Below are 18,411 nucleotides of genomic sequence, written 5' to 3' on the forward strand. Positions count from 1 at the left end.
GTAGGAATATTTAGCATCCATGAACGATAGAAAATCGAATTATAATCTGTCGAGCTTCGTTTTTACTCTTGTCAATTATACTTCCGCAAGAATACGAGAGAATGAAGAAGGACAACTGATTGGCACGTTTTGAAGTCTTCCAAAATCAATTAGGAATGTCGGGTTCTCACTGTATGGAGCTCTGATCTAGGATAACAATTCCGTATTCCTGGATGGTGTCAACACTCAACCAACCCACCTCCTCTTCTCCTCCTTCGGCCTGATCAGATAATTTAACCGTCGAATCTCAGTCCACCGAGAGAGTGCCCCCATTTCCAGAATATTCATCCTCCGTATTCGTCGAGGGGGGCTGCCGCTCATCACGTCCTCCCAACCATTGTGAGCCATAGTCGTGGTCTGCGAAAACGTAGTCTCGCTCTTCGCTTTGGACGTATGGCTCGAAATGACCCGGACATCTCTGAAGCGCCAGAGCACAGCTATGAGGAAGATAGTGAGGAGAAGGAGGATTCCTGCCATTATACCAGTGCAGAGTTGTGTACTAATACGTCGCGAAAGGATTCCACCGACTGCTGTCGCGACGGCGGCACCCACGAAGGCGAACGTTTGTGAGACAAATATCCCAGCCGTCACTCGAGGGAATGAGGAGTAGGCTGATTGCCGGTTGCCGTCTTGCGTAGTCGATGAGTGTGACTTCATCAGATGTGGTATTTGCATTCCTAGTGGAAGATCGCAAACGTCAAAGGTCTCCATGATAAGCCCATAACATTCTGCGACGGCCAGAACACTTGCGAAACCGATTGCTCCAGCAAACAAGATTGGAATCACAAATGGCGTTGTTGGTCCTCCGCAAGAAACACTGAATCCAAGACCCAAGATCGGAAGTAATGCAATGAAAAAAGCGCGGCGGACAGAATGTGAAGTCCACGTAACTTGGTTCCCTAGCAGTTTTCGACTGGTTAGGAGTAGACTTGCCCGCTTTCCGTTGAAGACGTTGGCTTTGGTAAGAGGTATCGCAAGCAATGCTCCAATAGCAACTGACATGACCCCGAATCCGATTTGGTGAGGTTTCCATTTATATTCGCGCGACAACAGCGCCCCAAGGAGCATAATGACAAGGATGATCTGGCCATATATCCAACCGAGGTAGATGGCGAGGATAAAGAACCCCTTCTGACAGCACATCATGAAGCTGAGTCTCATACCCGCATACAATTCGTCAATAAAATGCCTGGGACCTCGTGTACTTAGGTGAAGTCTAACCTCGCCACGTACCACGCACCGAGTCAAGATATTGTAACGTCTGTCGTACACTTCAACCACTGATCTTCGATTCTTCGAACGACGAGTTTCAGAGGCAAGGATATTCAGCACTAGAGCCAGGGCGTTTATGATTATAGTGACGTAGAAGCCCCGATCTGGTGTATGATTTTGGATTATACTGGCGCCGATTTGGAAACCAATGGCAAGTGTCCCGATCCAACACCATGACCAGATACCAAGCCAAAGGCCTAACCCACCACCGTGTTTTCGAAGATCGGCTGCATTCGGAACTTCCTGGTGAGGATGTTTAGATTGTAATGACGCCCCAAATAGGTCCAATAGCACAGTCACGAAGTTTGCATTTGCAAAGCCTAAGACAAGACCAGAAATCCCTCGGCTGAGGAGTAGGCTCGCGCGAAAGCCAGCGTACTTTGGTGAACGTTTCGTGCTGAGAACCATTGCTTGGGGAAATTGCAATGGCAATGCTAGAGCCATTGCTGTTAGAACATATGGTTTTCGCCCATGAAGGAGTGGCAATGGCCAAAATGTGAACGTAGATAAAGCCAAGCCTAGATACAGCCTGTAGAGATAAGTGATTGTTCGAGTCAATTAGAAAATCTGTCTTACGCGACGTTTCCAATAAGCGCATGATGAGCCTCATCAGCAAGAACGTACTGAATTCGTGGCACTTCGCCTGCCTAAACTTACGTCAACCTTGGGAGAAAAGTCAAATGCAAAATGCTTACATATATCCCAACTAGAATGCCAATTAGAGAAGTATTCATACATGCGATAGTAGCAGTAATTCTCTTCCGGCTAGGTTTCCAGTTCCTTGCAACCTGCTGAGGTACTCCATGAAGGCATATTCCTTTGTGACCTTGCACATGCTGTTCATACGGGACTTTTACGTAGCAATGATGAGCCGGAGTTAAAGTATCGGAGTTCCTACTAGCCCAAGCTCTGAAACACTTGCAATGACATTCGCAGAAGAGTGGTCCAGTCTTGTCTGGCCAGTGAAGATGCTTGCGCATTGTTGGACGTTCATTGGATCTCAGACGGTGAAGTATCCAACCACTAGGACGAATGCTTTTTTCATGATGAACAGAGTGCATATTAGGAGGTTTCGGTAGCAGCTCACTGTCCGTGCTGTGTGCAGATCCTCCACTGATGGACGAAGTCGAGGAAGAACAGAGGTAAGGCATCTCACCCTCTTTTATGTACGCCCAATCTATAGCTTGCGGCGGTGTTCCAATTGGATGAGGTTTTAATCCCGTGCCCTGAACATTGATTTCTTGCCGCTTATGCTTAATTTCAGCAATGCATTGCGGCGGGGTGGCATAAGTTGGAGATGTGCAAGAAGAGCAGTCGGAGCACTCGGGTGAGGTGGAGACCTCAAGAGGCGAACACGGCCGTACTGGTACAGCAGATGTACGACGAATGGCATCCAGGGCATCTTCTATGATGCAGTACATCCCCCCAATGTGTTCTTGATCCATTGTAGAGTCTGCGATGTTGACTGCATCCTGCCCATTCTTTTCCATTTGCTCAATTATAGTGCTCAGCTTCCTCCCTTTCCTTGTGTCTTGGATCTGATCACGTCGTGTACTCTCCTGGACCGACGAGCTGTGTTCGGACCGGACGACGGTGACATTCGTGGAAGTGGTGGTTGGCGGTCTCTTTTCTAGCCAAGGGAGCTTCTTGATGGGTCTTTCAGGTGATGCCTTAGCGGTCGCACCAGGCCCGACTCCTCCATTCTTCGGGCTACTGTCGACATGTCCGAATGATCTTTCCATTGATACGTCGGTACACTATTGGAGAAGACCAGTTCGAGAGTCTCATCGATACAGTACCCGTTACAGTTTTGGGGCGGCTATTACCCTTGCAGTTAATCGCTCGGTATCCTCTCGAGCGACGCGATTTGGCTACTGAGTAGAGTGGAGAAGCATCTAGGACATCCGACCGACTTTTGAAGGCTACGGAATTGCGACAGTAGTAAAGATCAGAGCCTATGGTAACCGTAAGAATAGGAGTAGGAACAAGAAGAAAAGACCAAAGTTAAGAGCAGCGCAAAGGTTCGAGGTCAGAGTGTGTTGCCCAAGACTAGGATGAGTGAATACAAGATCTATATAAGCGGTAGGGAAAAAGAGAGTTAAGAGCGATGCGGTTGCTTCATCTACCTCACGTCGCATAAACCTAGGCAACCATTGAAAACTGCGGAAGTTGCGACTCCAATGTCCATTGCGAATTATCTATATGAGCCCAGTAAGCTCAACAAACTATGGAATCCACCAATATTCAACAGGTATGCAATGACTGAATCTATGCCTACAATGCTGATTTGACAGTTGCAGAGTCGTTCCCATGTATCGCTTGCAGCACTGTTTTGGTCATTGCAAGAAGCTTTTCTTCTTCGAGTCGTCTAGCCACTAGCTGTAGGCTGACAGGCATGCCATGCACAAGGGCGGGTTGATCTAGAAAAAACCTCAGTTGCTTTCTCAACACATAAGTAGTATAATTCTTACAGTCTTGTCGTGTCTCTTTGTCCAAGTCGCTCAGTGGCTGATCTTGGACAGCGGATTGGTCCTTCTCTTGGTCGGCTGTTACATTGCAAGGGAAAGACACAGCGGAATAATCAACGACATTATAAACGCCAGTGTATCCCACGTACTTGAAGTCACCATGCTTCACAGTTGCATATGGCGTAGTAGGGCCTATGAAATGTAAGCACAAATGATTCATTAACTTTAGATTGGTACTTACATAGAATTGCGTCTAAAGCATCATATGACGTCCACTGCTCGAGATACTGCCTCTGCAAATCAGACCCTTTTTATGTTAGCAGAGGCCCCAAAGATAAGGCAATGCAACGTACGTTCTAGATGAAGCTTCCACATCCCGAAGGTGCCCAGCTCTTCTGCTGTTTCATACATAGCCATTTCGGGTCGGATTGGCTCACCAGTTGGAGCAAGCAGCGCCTTCACGCTCTTGCCACCGTCCGCAATGAACATACGTTTCTACAGCACTCATTAGAAAAACCAGTTGATGGCGCGGGTGGACATACTAAAAGATCCAATGCCTTGGGATGAAGATTAGGTTGCCACTCCACGATCTCATGACCTGCTTGTTTTAATTTGTCTACCGTTTCCCGAAGCGCACGGGCTACAGGAGGAGTAGGCGCGACGATTCCATCGTGCCATAATACAGCAATCTTGAGTTTTGGTTTCGGTTCAACGGTTCGCCATGGGATAGGCAGGCATTTTGGATCCACGAGCCAGGGTTGGGCGTCAACTACAGTCTTAGCGAAGAGAATCATGTCGTCCAATGTTCTTGCCATAGGTCCATTAACACTATTGACAGCCTCTTGTCCAGCAAGGCCAGATGTGCAGCGTTGTGTTGTGAATCGGCCAAAGCTAGGACGTAGAGTAAAGATTCCGGTGCATGCCGCGGGGATTCTCAAGCTTCCTCCAATATCGGTACCCACTCCTAGGGGGCTGCCCTTGAACGCGATCAATGCAGATTCACCGCCAGAGGAGCCACCAGAGGTAAGGTTTCGATTTTGAGGGTTCACTGTTCTGCCAAAAGTATTGTTCACGGATTCGGCGATCATCATGGCAGTTGGTACGTTTGTCTTGCAGTACCTCACAGCACCAGCCTTTTCTAACAAATCCACCAATGTGGAATTGTAAGGTAATGGTTTGTTGACCAAGGAGGTAAATCCGACCGTACTATCATGTCCGGCGACGTTGAAGTTGTCTTTGAGAGATATCGGGAGGCCGTGAAGAGGCCCCGTAACCTGACCCGTCTTTGAATAGTGTTCATCGAGGGACTTTGCTGCCCTGATGGCATCAGTGAAGAATATTTCGGTCAAACAGTTGGTCTATTATCTCATTGATCAGTAAACTCAGTCCATTTCGCATACACTTGAGAGCATTGTAAGGGTATAACTAGACTCGACGTACCAATTGATGCGCAGCAGCAGCACGCTTGCAAAAGGCCCGAGTGACAGCTTCGGCCGACCATGACTTGCTCTTAATGTTGGCAAGAATAGACGTGGCATCAGATTCTGTAATATCCAATTCTTCCTGTGTGAACCAGCCCGACTCACGGGGGAATGAAGTGACGTCGAGATGTGAGTCTTGTGGTTTGAGATTGTTGGGGATGATCCATTCCGAAGGGATTGCGGAAATGGTCCGCTCTTGTTTCGATTGGGCAATTTCCTGCCAGGTCATGTTGAGTGATGTTATGATAATTATACGGTGCGATACTATACTATCCGAAAACGATATTATAGGTACGTGTTTGTGAATAAATGTGTACAGATGATAGTGAACAGATAAAGAGGATCACAGCAAAGGAATTGGTGGTCATATGTCATTTGATGTTCGGCTTACTGCCTCCCCGACACCGCACACGCGGTACTCCGACACTACCACCACATTGATACGGTATCTACTGGTAAACAACTATAGAAACATGTATTTATATAGCTCCTGTATAGGTATATAGTATATCCACAGGTTCAGCCGACTGATTTGTGAATCCACCACACTATTGACATGTTCCATTCTTACGAATGCGCATACAATGCTGTTGCCGTTGACTGTTTGGGCAAAATGTTTCCCCTCCAGCTCCTCGGCTCGACACTCAACTGACCCCACTTCAAGGAGGCCTAATACGGTAATCATACACGCAATTCGCCATAATCCGTTTCGTCCCTGCTCGTATCACCAGCGAGTCATGTTCATCGTCATGTTTGTATCCTTACATCGATATGGCAAGAGATCATCCGCTCGCCTGTTTTCTCTTCGTATGAGACACTGGGCACCTGAACAGCGCATAGCGACTCAGACAACATGATATATTTTTCATAGGTATTAGTCGACACTAATACGGTTCAGAAGCTGTCGAACTTGCTTCTCGCAGAGTGTTTCAGTCTGCTTGTTACTCATGCAAACGACTGATGCACAATTATACCTCATGGCTGGTTGAGAAAAAGCAAATGCAAATATTGACGAACTGTAGAAATTTCGATGCTGTATCCAATTTCCCACTCATGTGGCCAATACTAAACTGCCGCGCAATCACAACTCGACTATCACCTAGATTCGGTGGTTTCAGAGGCTAAAGGGACCCAACGGTCTTGTGAAGCTGTCAACAACGGCGTCTAAAGAATGGAACCAGGAACACGGGTTTTTCCTCTCCCATGCTTGCCCAAAAAGGACCATCCCCATTGTAATGAAAAGAGACCCTTACTAGGAGAGTGTCTTCTCCAATAATGACATCACTAGCCTATTTTTAAGGGCCAGATCCAGATGTTTGACTTTTCTTTTTGGTGTTATCATCAGTCGAAACCCCTAAAATGGTTCGACGTGGTCTCCACTTTTGAGCGCCTCGTCTATCTCAGCAGGGGAGATGCCTTTTACACGACCGGGATATTCACTCTTCGTGGCGAGCCATCCACCAATACTTACCCTGACTAAGCGACCCTCAGACCATCTTCATCTTCTAGTAACGATATATCTACATGGCTCCACCTTGTAGATCTGGAGAACAACTTCCAAGGCCGCAAGATTCTTACATTGGGGGCGTTCAATCCGTAATGCATGCCCCCTCCCACCGACCTGTCTCCAGCAGTGACAACTTGGATCTCCATGACAGCCGTCCAGGCATCTCCATGCTACAACGTGAATTCTTTCCCAATTCCCTGGCCCAACCTCCCCCTTCAACGTCATTCTGAATCTCGGATTCGTGCTCGATCGCCAGCACCTTGGTCGAGACTCCACTTGAGGCCTCGATCAACGAATTGACGAGGTTGGAGGTTACGAACGTGCCGTACGTTGTAGGAAAAGATGCATTGTGAAGGCTGAAGTCAATCCAGGGGGCTGGCCGACTACCATGGTCATTCAGGGCTGTATAGACATACCATTGCTTTTGCTCATGTTCTATAAAATCGGTCTATCCACAAACCTGGTTGACCAAGAAATCAACTTCTCCAGTTCACTATATCTGTGTGACTTCGACTCGAAAAGTACTATACTATTCGTTACTTGTGCATAACGATATTCTTTCTAATATCTTCATCCCTGACATTACACAATATCACGACTACATTTCTACCTTCACTCAGTCCATAGTTTCTATGGCCACCGCCTCACAAGACCCAGCCGATGGCTCCCTACCCGTCTTCTACGGCCAACAAATGCAAAATGATACGGTAGTCAAACGCCCGTCCAACCAGAGTAGCCGCGATGCACTCCTCCGTCTCCCTATCCAGCAACCCAGCGACGCACGCACTCCCACCCGCAGTCAGATGAACGCGGAAGGTGGATCAAGTCCAACGATGCCAGGTGATGCATTAGGTATAAACTCTGGCACCCCAAATCGTGCTATTCACGGGGTACATTCGAATAACACCGGTCGTTCATCCAACGCCAACCGCATCAGCAATGATACAGTTCGCTACATGAACTACCCCCACGATGGTGAGAGGGATATCGAAGAGCCAACCCAAATCTATGCTAGTCCTAGCCAACACCGAAGCCGTAGCAAGTACTCTCCTGGACACTACGGTGGCTTTGCTGAAGACTATGTTGAAGAAGAAGACGAACCCCGTCCATATCGTCGACCAAGCCGTCGCTACACAGCAAGACCGCCACCCGCTCATCAGAACTATCACAACAGAGACCCCTGGACCCGTGGACAACCCCGACTCAGTCATGATGGTGCCACTCTCTACGATAACGACTACGAGCCGGACACACCTTCCAAGCCGCGTGTGCACTACCACTATGGCAGTGAGGAGGAGGAAATGCGACGAACTGGCTATTATCCTTCCACTCGAGGTGCAGGACGTGGTCCACCTACAAGACCTTCCTCTGACGAGGTGCTTCGACTCCCTTGGCTGATGTGGATGAACTCTAATGCAAAGAATCACTTTGTGGCTTTCGTGGGTGAGTTTGTTGGAACCACCATGTTCTTGTTCTTTGCCTTCAGTGGCACCCAGGTCGCCAACATCGGCTCTGGGGCCTCTGACAGCAAGACGACAACTGGTGCCGACACGGGTTTCTCGCCTCAGGTACTATTGTACATCGCTCTGGTCTTCGCCTTTTCCCTCATGGTCAACGTATGGATATTCTTTAGGATATCTGGTGGTCTTTTCAACCCGGCTGTGACCCTCGCTATGCTTCTCACGCGTGTTCTAAGCCCTGTTCGATGCTCAATGCTCCTAGTCGCCCAGGTTGCCGGCGGCATCTTTAGTAGTTTCCTGGTTTCCGTCCTCTTTCCCACTTCCTTCAACGTCAGGACTACCTTGAGTGCGGATACTAGTCTAGTCAGGGGAGTGTTTATCGAGGCTGTCCTGACCGCCGAGCTCGTCTTCACGATCTTCATGTTAGCTAAGGAGAAACACAAAGGTACGCGACTGATTTCAAACAGACCCCCCGAGAGAAAGTCAACTGACAATTGGTAGCAACATTCATTGCGCCCGTGGGTATTGGTCTTGCACTTTTCATCGCAGAATTGGTCGGCGTCTACTACACTGGCGGAAGCTTGAACCCTGCCCGTTCCTTCGGACCATGCGTCATCACCGGAGTCTTCGATCAAGAACACTGGATCTACTGTAAGTATCTCGCATGCACCTCCTCGCTTTTGACCAGTATGCTAATGTTTCTAAAATAGGGGTTGGACCAGGCTTTGGCGCTGTGCTCGCCGTCGTCTTCTACAAGTTCATTAAGATCCTCGAATACGAAGTAGCAAATCCTGGCCAGGACGCCGAAGTCGACGAGTCGGAGCGGGAGAAGGGACAAGTGTGAGAAGGGTCTGGATATATATGCATGCATCACGAATTTCCTTGGTGTGACGAGATTGCCTTCAGGGATGATGGCTTCGTGCCCCTAATGTGCAGAGACGAAACGAACATGATGAAGCCAAGTTCGGAAAGACTTAATGAACTAGAAAGAACCATCTTACAGGTGGGAGCGACGATTCTCTGCTCTAATTTACTTATGTGTGTAACTACTACTGGCGCTTATCGTTTGGTTTTGCAATTACACTGTTCAGAGCGTCGGAAATTATAAGAGGGAAGGCAGACTAATTCGACGCATAAGATTGGGCGCTAGGTTTGATCTCTTTCAAATGCTTTTATGATTATGGTATCTTTACAATATACATTTGTGATGCTATGCTTGATCGTCGCCGAATCCGTCAAACTCGCTTTCACTGCCAGCCGCGGCGGGCTCAATCTGCTGAAGCTGTTCTCGCCGTTTACTTGCTTCTTTTGCACCCCTAAGGTTGTTGATTGCGCGTCTTTCGTAGCCGCTCTTGGTACTGATCCTCATCGACCCTCTGCCCTTGCTGTCTTTGACCGCACGTCTTGCCTCGATACCGCGTTTCTTCAACTGCTGCTTGTCCCGTTTGCTAGGCGTGGGCAGCGCATCCAGAAGCCACTGCTGAATAGTCGCTTCACCTTCGCCCTTTCCTCGCAGCGCCTCGCTCGCTCGGATGACATTCGCAACATTTTTCACGTAGGGAATGTCTTCCTGGGTGTAGTATGTAACAGCGATGCCGCCTTCACGGCCAGCACGGCCAGTTCGTCCTACACGGTGAACGTACGCGGCGGCGGAGTTGGGCACATCGTAGTTCACGACGCCGTTGAGGCCACGGAAGTCGACACCTCGGGCAAGAAGATCCGTCGTGATGAGTACCCAGACTTCACCACGTCGAAAGCGCGTCATGATGCTCTCGCGCGCCGAAGAGGATAAATCTGCATGCAGTACGGCAATCCGAGAGCTACCGCCTGCTTCTGGGGGAATATCGTAGCGTAATTCGGAGTGTAGGGCGATTGCTCTGGGGATAGTCTGCGTGAAGACAAGGAAAGGCGGACGAAGAGATGATCCGGCTTCTGTAGAGGGTGTCGCGGTAGGATGCAGTAGCTGCCGTAGACCAAGAAGTTTACCTTGCTCGGTCGCAGCATATACAAGTTTGTGGGTGATGTTCGGTATAGCTGTGTCTTTGAGGCCGACGACAAGTCGAATTAGTGGACTCCGAGGGTGTTGGGGGTGCTTGGTGATGATGTTCTTCCAACGTTTGTTGAGGGTCTCAACAACAAGTGACTCGATGTTAGAGCCCATGGTCGCAGACCAAAGGCCTACCCTCAAGGATGGGTGGCTACACGCGTTCCAGATGGCTAGAACTTGTTCACGGAACAAGGGATCAAGAAGTACATCAGCCTCATCGAGGACCAAGGTGCGGACATTGAGCAACTCCGCGGTACTGCCATCTTGCTGTTTCAGAGCATTGAGTAGGGCCAGGGGCGTCGCGACGAGAATGGCAGCCTTTACTCTTTCTGCTCGCCTCGTCTTGGCTTTCGGTTGCGTTACAACGGCCTCTGCTTTCTCAACATCGGATTCGCTCTCCGCCCCTTCCTCATCGGACCCTTCTGACAAATCTGCAGTCTCTTTCGGATTATTAATGGGCCTTTCCACCACCTCAACACCCTTCTTCATCAGCGTAGCCTTGACGCGGGTTCCCTTCGATAGCTTGCGTGCTTCGTTGACGATTTGAGATGCGAGTTCCTTCGTCGGCGCAAGCACCAAGGCGCGGGGCCCATCGCTTGGTTCATGTTCCGTCTCTCCCTGAGACAACAGAGAGTTGATAATGGGTATCAGGAACGCAATTGTCTTCCCACTGCCTGTTGGAGCGACTGTCAAAAGATCTATTCCCTTGGTGACATCCAACGGCCGTGTCCGGCCTTGCTCGCTTTCTTGTTCTGTGCTGGTATTTTTGTCATTTAACAGCAGTGGTAAAGCCCCCAATTGCACCTCAGTAGGTAGCTTGTATCCTTGCTCAGCGATGTTCTCTGCCAGCCGTCTTGCTATCGTATATCGACTCCTCAACTGAGAGAAAGAGGTCAAAGGTTGCGGATAAAATTGTGTTTTACCAGTCTTCTGGGGCTTCTGTGGCTTCTCTTTATTCTTTTTCCGCTTCTTGGATTTCGAGCTTTCTTTGCCATGCTCTTCCTCAATTGGAGGCGCAAAATCCTCTAGGACCGCGATCTTCAATTTGTGAGATCGAAGAATACGCTTGGATTCATCCTCATTGTATATGTCCTCCTCTTGCTGCCCCAAGTTCTCCTTAGAGGGCTCATCCACCGACCTGCTGTCGCTCAGCTTTTGCAAAGTTGCCGTATCCTCACTCGGTTTGCCGGCCCCACCACTGAATGCGCCGCCGAAGAAGTCCACATCTGCCGTGAGAGAGATATCGACGGGGGTCTCGCTGTTATGTAGGCGCTTGCGTTTTCGGCTTTTCTTCGATTGTTGCTGAGTTGTGCGTGGTTCAGTGTGCCCAAAAAGTTGTGGATTTGCGACAGCGCCAGAGGACGGAAGCTTCTGCGTTGCGCTAGGTTGCGTGGCCTTAGACGATCGTGAAAGGATTTTGAAGATGTCCATGGCGCGAAATGGTCATCACAAGTGATCCTCACTCTGTCGAAACTCAGTGTGTTGCAACAAGCAGTTGGCGAAAATGTTCAGTAGGTAGGAAAGATTATCTTGAAGCTCCAAAAAAATTATGGGAACATCTCGGAGAAACTAGCTCCGATCCACCGACCGGTACCTGAGAAAGTACCAACCCAATATCACGAATAGGTATTCATAAGTTAAAACCATTCAGAATGCGTGAGAATGCAATGCATTTGACAATAGTGGCACAGGCAAAATAAGAAATCTAAGTCAAAGTATGTGCAATAGTACAGTGTCGGGTCCATTCGACGGCACGCATATCCGGCCCTTCCCCTATCGTCTTCCCTCCTCTATCCTAAGACGCTTTGGCACATGCTGTCCTCATTTCAGTCAGTACTCTTAAGCCGATAGCTTCCATTTGCCTGTTTCCCATTATCATCCGGCCAAGAACTCCAATAGAAGTGTTTAGTGATGAGCGGGAGCGCTCGATCGGTATCCGACAATCTTAAAACGTCCAATCATCTCACCAACAGAAAAGAAACCGATGACCTCTGCGGCTACAACACCGACGGAGGCCCATTGTGCCGTGCTCATGTTCCTTGCTTGGTTAAGGAGGTTGGCGGGCTGGCTGGCGATGTTGGATGGGTTGCGAAGGCTGGTAAGGACCGACTGGAAAGACTTTTGGAAGGTTTCAACGCTTCTGAGACGAGTATAAGCTTGAGTTTTTGCTAGAACACTCGGGATGTGCAGTCTGAACTTACGGTGGGCTCATGTTCCTCTCCTTTGCGACAAGTTTGCCTACTTCAAGAGCGAGTCTCGAGTAGTGAGTGGCAGTAGGGATGAGAGCTTTTGAGAAATCGAGTTAGCAAATCTTTCTAGCTGTATAGGTTACGAAGATACGGTTGAAGCCGATGGAATTGGAAGCCAATTGACCAGAATAGAGCATGTGGAACATCACGCGATTGCTTGTTTCACATCAAAAGATGGAAAAACACGGCAACAGTGATGTCCATAACCCTTACTACGCCCAATTGTAATTCCAGTCTTCCGTATGATGCCAATTGACCCCGTGTCGGGTGTGAAAGAGGATAGTACTGACATTGGATGCGTCCAATCAATCGTCCAGTTCGGCCACCAACGCCTCCCAGTGCGGTGCCAGCTTGAGAGAGGGCAGCTCCCGCACCTGAAGCCACTCGGGAAAGACCCTCGGATGCCTTTGATGCCTGTTCCCTCGCAATGTTGGCGGCTTTGGACGCATGCTCCTTTGCTGCGTTGGCGGCCGACTCGGTGCTTGAGGAGGCATTGCGGATGCCAGCGCGTCGGACAGCGAAGGTTGAGCGGCGCAGCACAGCGCGCGATGCTGCGAAAGACATGGTGACGCGAATTGGTGAGTTGTTGGGGAGATGGATGTCGATGGCTACTCCTCGGTCATGTTGGGAGGTTGGAGCTGTCAGATAGATTTTCGATTTTCATACTAGCTTCAATAGGATTAGCTCGGCATTTGTCCGAAGCACCATGAATGCATTTCTTTGATAAATACAACTTTCTACCATTCCTATACACAAGCAATAAACCTTCAGAGTGTATATCAGTAGCTCGCGAGGTCCTTCATTTGAACAGCAAGAAGCCTAGGCATTCAGATGTAAGCCGGCTGGTTCAATTACCTCAGTGACGATGGCTAAGACGTTGCAGATATGAAGCGTCACGGATAGAATTAACATTTTATGTACAACCATGTTAGAAGAACTCATGATTGAGTCCATAACCAATGTACATTCGAGAGCTCGACCTTGCGGTTTTGCCTCGTTGTGGATGCAAAATATTAAATCTCGCCTTTTAGTCTACTTGAAACTGAGTTCAATCGAAACCATATAACATGGAGAAGTTGGTATAGGCATGGTAATGACATTGTGCTTCTAACTCTACAAATCAGACTATTGATCGGCTTACTTATGCTGAGTACTGCCTGCTCTTGCAATTGTACCTACATAGGAAGGTATCAGTGAATATTCACAGATTTTCATGGAAAACAAAGATCCCACATACGACAATTCATCCGTACCAATGAATAGCAGCAGGCGACAAATACCTTCCATGCTTTTGTTGAAACAACATCATCTTTCATTCGCTTCTAAAATACCGCACATATGCACTTCAGTGTCTATGTAGGATAGCTGCGAGTTTGTGTCTTATGTTTTATCCCTACAGCCACTTCCATTAGCAATCCATATTCCATGTAACAGTGTCCCTGCAGCAGGGTTTACACCCAATGATGGGGTTTGCCTCATGCATTGAGGCATTCTTGGCCATTTTGAACTTGGCCTAGGCTCACATGTGCGTTGATAGTGCCACTCTGTTCAGACAATTTCAAGCATTTTCCTGATTATGAAATCGCATGATTCCTTCCCGACACCCCACGATCCCACATGTAATTGTGGGGGCTCATCCACAAGTCTATAAAAGCTCACCTTGGGGAATTTACCATACCACATCCGGCCTTTCATGTCGCCCATGCACCCTTGCCGGCGGGGGGCAATGGGTGTGGAGGATTGTTGGAGATTTAATGGAAGGTTGACCAAATGGTGTGAACAGGGGAGAGGGAGGGCTGTGGTAGAACCACATAGTCGGGAGAGCGACATGCCACAGGCGTGGAGCCTTCAAGCAAAAAATGATATATCACTTTTAGGACGCCATATCCAGAGCGCAGTAGGAGCATAGCTGAAAAATAAGTCCTAGCAACCCTGTACCTGTATGTCATGATCTCGTGGATTCAGCAGCCTCGAGCATTTCACATCAGAAGATACAGCACTGAGCCATATTTGGTGAGCATGTGGCTTCGAATATTCCCGGAAGCAGTCATATCAGCTCACTAGTCATCCGATTATCGTGAAATCATAAGAAGGTATCTGAAGATGCTCGGTGGTACAATGGGCGAGGCCGCGAGTGGCAATAGATCACAAGAACGTCGAGACGGTTTGCTACTCACGACCCATGGATGACCCAGTATCCTCGCAATGACGGATGGGAATAATCGACGATGCTCGGTGTAAGCATAGTTATAGAGCATACCCTTTGAGAAGTGGCTTTTGTCAATACCTGGTCGAGCTGCAGTTGCATCACATTTGGCCATGAGGGCTTGCTGCATACTTGCAATTGTTTCTTAGGGGTCCGATCCCGGTGGATGTAGTACAGATCCAATCGATTCAGAGTTACAACCGTTCAGCATACGCTCCGAGTTGTCAGGCTAATTCAGCCCGCTTATACAATAAGAATACTGTCGTTCGACGGTAACGCAAGATGAACTTATCATACCACCGATGGTGCGGACATGGTCATAGCCGATTGTAAAACTGCTCTTTGTAGGACAAATTTCTTGGACACATTGTCTTTGGATATTACTGCTGGCTATTGGTTTGATGCGGATAAATCGTGGAATGGAAACGAGGGAGGGGGGCTAGAGCGCTAGTCATGCTACTCCATACAAGGGGAAACATTAATGGCATGCATGAGATGACGCACTCGGATCGGTAGATTCGGTGAGAAGCCAAATAGAGCCTTCGTAGATTTTTTGTGCAGTCCTTGTCATCAATCACTACTGTAATTGTTAATTGGAGCCGAGGACCGTATACCGTTCTTGCGCGATTGCCCTGGGCTTAACCAAAGCCACCAAAATTTATGTCCTGTGTGTCAAGGTTAGTTGAACAGATATTAATTGCAATGGATTACTGCACACTTTCTTGTCGAAAGGGATTGGAGGAGTACAACTATGACGAAACGCAGTGTTTGGGACAGACTAGAAAGCCAATAGACTTCATTTGCGCGAACAGGAGGCTTAAATTGCTTCTCTTAAACAATGAATAACAGACTGTCGTTCCTTCTCTTACCGAAAAATCAAAGGTCAATCTTCAATATGCTGCAGCTGAATCCTAGAACGTATCTAGCATTTATTTCACGGTAGCAGTCGGTTTGTTGCTGGAGAAGGAGATGTAGACCTTCAACAAGGGACTGGAGAGTCGAACAGTCGAACCCTGGTCCCTGATTTCCTCAACAAGACGCAGCCACTTTAAGGCAAGAGGAGACGGAATGCTCGCCAACAAGACCTCACATAAAGCCGGGATCAAATATATACTTTTCCAACAGACAAATCTGGACCAAAACCGGTAAGCGATAGGCGAGATTTGGCAACGAAGTTAGCTAGGCCGACGAAAGCACCACGTCATAAGAGCCTGTCGACATCACTACCATCACCCGAAAGGCACTTTCTTGTAGTCATATAATCGCCCAATTACACAAAGTGATCACGGTAGTCACAGAAATTTCTGTGCGATGACTGTTGCGTGCTGCTCGACTTGTGGAGGGGCGCTCGCATCCTGAATGAGTGCTGGTTCGCTCGAGCAATTCCCCAAGCCGGATTACAGTGCAACATCGACTGCATATCATGCAAAACCCTGAGCTTGCATGACCGATCACAAGCATGGAATCCTCAGCAGTCACCTGCAGCAATGGGATTGAAGGATGACCAGACTTCCCGTCTGCTCGACCGCATACAAGCCTCACCGTTCAGTTGGAGAAGACATGGATTTGGGTGGGCCTAGCGGTAGGCATGAGAAAGAGCTTTCTCATTTAGAGCTCGAATGCCCGTGTATGCAGGCTGTGCGAAATGGCAGCGACTATGGCCGGATTCAAACGCGGGATTTCGGGAGTTTACCCCCCTTCTCCGTCTAAGTGGCTTGTCCAGGTAGGGATCGCTATGTTGTGAGGCATGACAAATGCACGAGAGACCAATTCGATGAGATCCTGCAGTCGGCACCATCATATCAGTGCAACAGGAACTTCTCTAACTGGCGAGAGAAGTCGAGAGCAGCTTTCGGGATGAAAATGCTTCAGCTCGATGTGGGCCATCGCCGAATCGGTATGTCACACAATCGTAGTGTAAAGCTGTCATATATGGCACATGCCACGGCTGGACACCCCAGAGAGCTTGGCAGATGATGCTTTTGCGCTTGCGGGGGAGGCCCTGACCAGGCGTTCGTTTTCCCATTTTCCCCCGAATCAAGCCATCCATCCATGTGCAGGACCAAGATGTGTTCTTCGACCCAGAAGATCGGGACTACGACACTACGACCCCCGGCCCTCGCGAGCTTAGGGCGGTTCGGATGAGAGTGCGATTGAGTCAAAGGTGGGCGAATGCAAGCCCTCGTGTTAGCCAGCCCGCCTGGACTTATGGAGTTGGAATAATGCTGGTGACATCGAGACCGTGGCCGTGGCTGTGGCTAGCGTGTGTAGGTGAGTGAGCTCATCATGGCCATGTCGGTGCCATCTTCTCCCGATCCCTAGATAGGCCTCGTACCTACTCGTATCTAGGTACTTCCTTTGAATCCCCCCTGGACCGGCGTATGAAAGTTTCCTCATTCAGTACGCTCAAGCATATTGCTTCCTTCAAATGACGGAAGACCGAAGTGTACAGTAGGAACCTCTCCATACGCTAGACTTGTTAGGTGGTAGGAGGTTGTTAAGCGTTGGCGGCGTCGGCCGAAGAGGAAGGAATCTAACGTGGGGCTCTAGTCACCCTCCATCTTGTCAACAACACAACCTCTCCATCCATTCCATTCTCAACCAACTTTGCCGCACTATTCGAAAGGACAGGTCAATGCCACAACTAGCACCTGATATCGCCCTGGGGTTCAGGTTGGTTGGTGATATGTGCGTAGTAGGACACTAAGTCATAGGTTCTGACGCGATGTACCCTCTGGGCCATGTCTTTCTGGGGCCAAAATGACTACGGCCAGTCCTATATGCTTCTGTCGGCACAGTGAAGATTCTGAGCAGGTTCCACAGAGCCAGCAGACTCTGTATAGCTTTCTCTGAGCGCTCTTGGTAGGACAACAGCGAGGCTCTCGTTGACAGTCACAGCGCAGCGCAGCGCAGCGGGCGGCATCCGTTCTACTGTTACGCAGAAAAACGCTGAGCTCACACCTGACAGGACATCAGACGAATTGTTCTTTGTATCGATGAAGACCATCCGATGTGATTCCACTTTCAAACCTCCTTGGGTCCAAATTGCGTTGGAAGCCGTATGTCATCTATTTATTGCCATGGATTCTCACGATGTTTCGACAGATCGTCTTGCGTGTCTCGCGGCAACCCTCGTCATCCGTCGAGCCCTAGATGAAGGTCATCAGTCATAAGCATTCTCATCAGTTGCTCTGAAACGAAGCCTACTCAACTCCCTCGCGAATATAGGTCAAGATCAGAACAATGCACCCTACCTCCGTGAACATTCACCGGGGCTTTCGAGTTGGCGGCATCAGACCTGGTACAGAGTTAGTACTACAGCAGACAGAGGCGTCTTCCTTTACAGAGACGTTGTGTTAAACCCCCGACACTTGTGTTCCCAGAGCTGCATGCTTTCAGCCTCACGTGTGGTGTGTCTCCCCGGTTAGCCTGGCCAAGGCGATGACGCCTTGAAAGCATACATAGCACATGAAACCACATGCTATGAACGACTATGCTCGCCGAACATGAGCGATGTATTGCTGGGGTGGGAGACCGAGAGTATCCCTTTCTGCTCGATGTTCTGTAGTATGTCACTCGTGCCATTGACGGACGACTGCGTCACGCGTGTGGAGTTAGCCATCACCTCTTCTCCCGTCGACTGGGCTACAGATAACGACGTGCTCTTTGTCGAAACGCTTCT

General features: G+C 48.9%; 5 protein-coding genes across 5 annotated transcripts; 1 reads left to right on the forward strand and 4 right to left on the reverse strand.

Annotated features, from left to right (window-relative positions):
- Window positions 1-225: 225 nt before the first annotated feature.
- BU24DRAFT_389105 (MFS general substrate transporter) lies at window positions 226-2,291 on the reverse strand (the record flags this gene model as incomplete). Its single annotated transcript, XM_033525029.1, has 3 exons — window positions 226-1,840; window positions 1,888-1,958; window positions 2,007-2,291. 3 exons carry the CDS (start codon window positions 2,289-2,291, stop codon window positions 226-228), a joined length of 1,971 nt encoding a protein of 656 aa, XP_033386001.1.
- A 1,062-nt stretch (window positions 2,292-3,353) lies between these two features.
- Window positions 3,354-5,602, reverse strand: BU24DRAFT_389107 (acetamidase). The gene is made up of 6 exons (XM_033525030.1): window positions 5,220-5,602; window positions 4,322-5,137; window positions 4,133-4,274; window positions 4,021-4,086; window positions 3,783-3,971; window positions 3,354-3,731 (listed from the first exon to the last, which is right to left on the reverse strand). Exons 1-6 carry the CDS (start codon window positions 5,487-5,489, stop codon window positions 3,586-3,588), a joined length of 1,629 nt encoding a protein of 542 aa, XP_033386002.1. The 5' UTR covers window positions 5,490-5,602; the 3' UTR covers window positions 3,354-3,585.
- Window positions 5,603-7,783: 2,181 nt separating this feature from the next.
- Window positions 7,784-9,084, forward strand: BU24DRAFT_367707 (aquaporin-like protein). The gene is made up of 3 exons (XM_033524352.1): window positions 7,784-8,672; window positions 8,729-8,878; window positions 8,938-9,084. The coding sequence occupies exons 1-3, from the start codon at window positions 8,069-8,071 to the stop codon at window positions 9,069-9,071; spliced, it is 888 nt and encodes a 295-aa protein (XP_033386003.1). The 5' UTR covers window positions 7,784-8,068; the 3' UTR covers window positions 9,072-9,084.
- A 293-nt stretch (window positions 9,085-9,377) lies between these two features.
- Window positions 9,378-11,779, reverse strand: BU24DRAFT_420707 (P-loop containing nucleoside triphosphate hydrolase protein). The gene has a single exon (XM_033527544.1). It carries the CDS (start codon window positions 11,703-11,705, stop codon window positions 9,438-9,440), a length of 2,268 nt encoding a protein of 755 aa, XP_033386004.1. The 5' UTR covers window positions 11,706-11,779; the 3' UTR covers window positions 9,378-9,437.
- Window positions 11,780-11,789: 10 nt separating this feature from the next.
- On the reverse strand, window positions 11,790-13,087 carry BU24DRAFT_490792 (uncharacterized protein; the record flags this gene model as incomplete). Its single annotated transcript, XM_033533739.1, has 3 exons — window positions 11,790-12,414; window positions 12,476-12,560; window positions 12,814-13,087. The coding sequence occupies 3 exons, from the start codon at window positions 13,085-13,087 to the stop codon at window positions 12,180-12,182; spliced, it is 594 nt and encodes a 197-aa protein (XP_033386005.1). The 3' UTR covers window positions 11,790-12,179.
- Between the last annotated feature and the right edge of the window lie 5,324 nt (window positions 13,088-18,411).

Source organism: Aaosphaeria arxii (assembly GCF_010015735.1).
Source record: "Aaosphaeria arxii CBS 175.79 unplaced genomic scaffold BU24scaffold_3, whole genome shotgun sequence".
Classification (NCBI taxonomy): Eukaryota; Fungi; Ascomycota; class Dothideomycetes; order Pleosporales; genus Aaosphaeria; species Aaosphaeria arxii.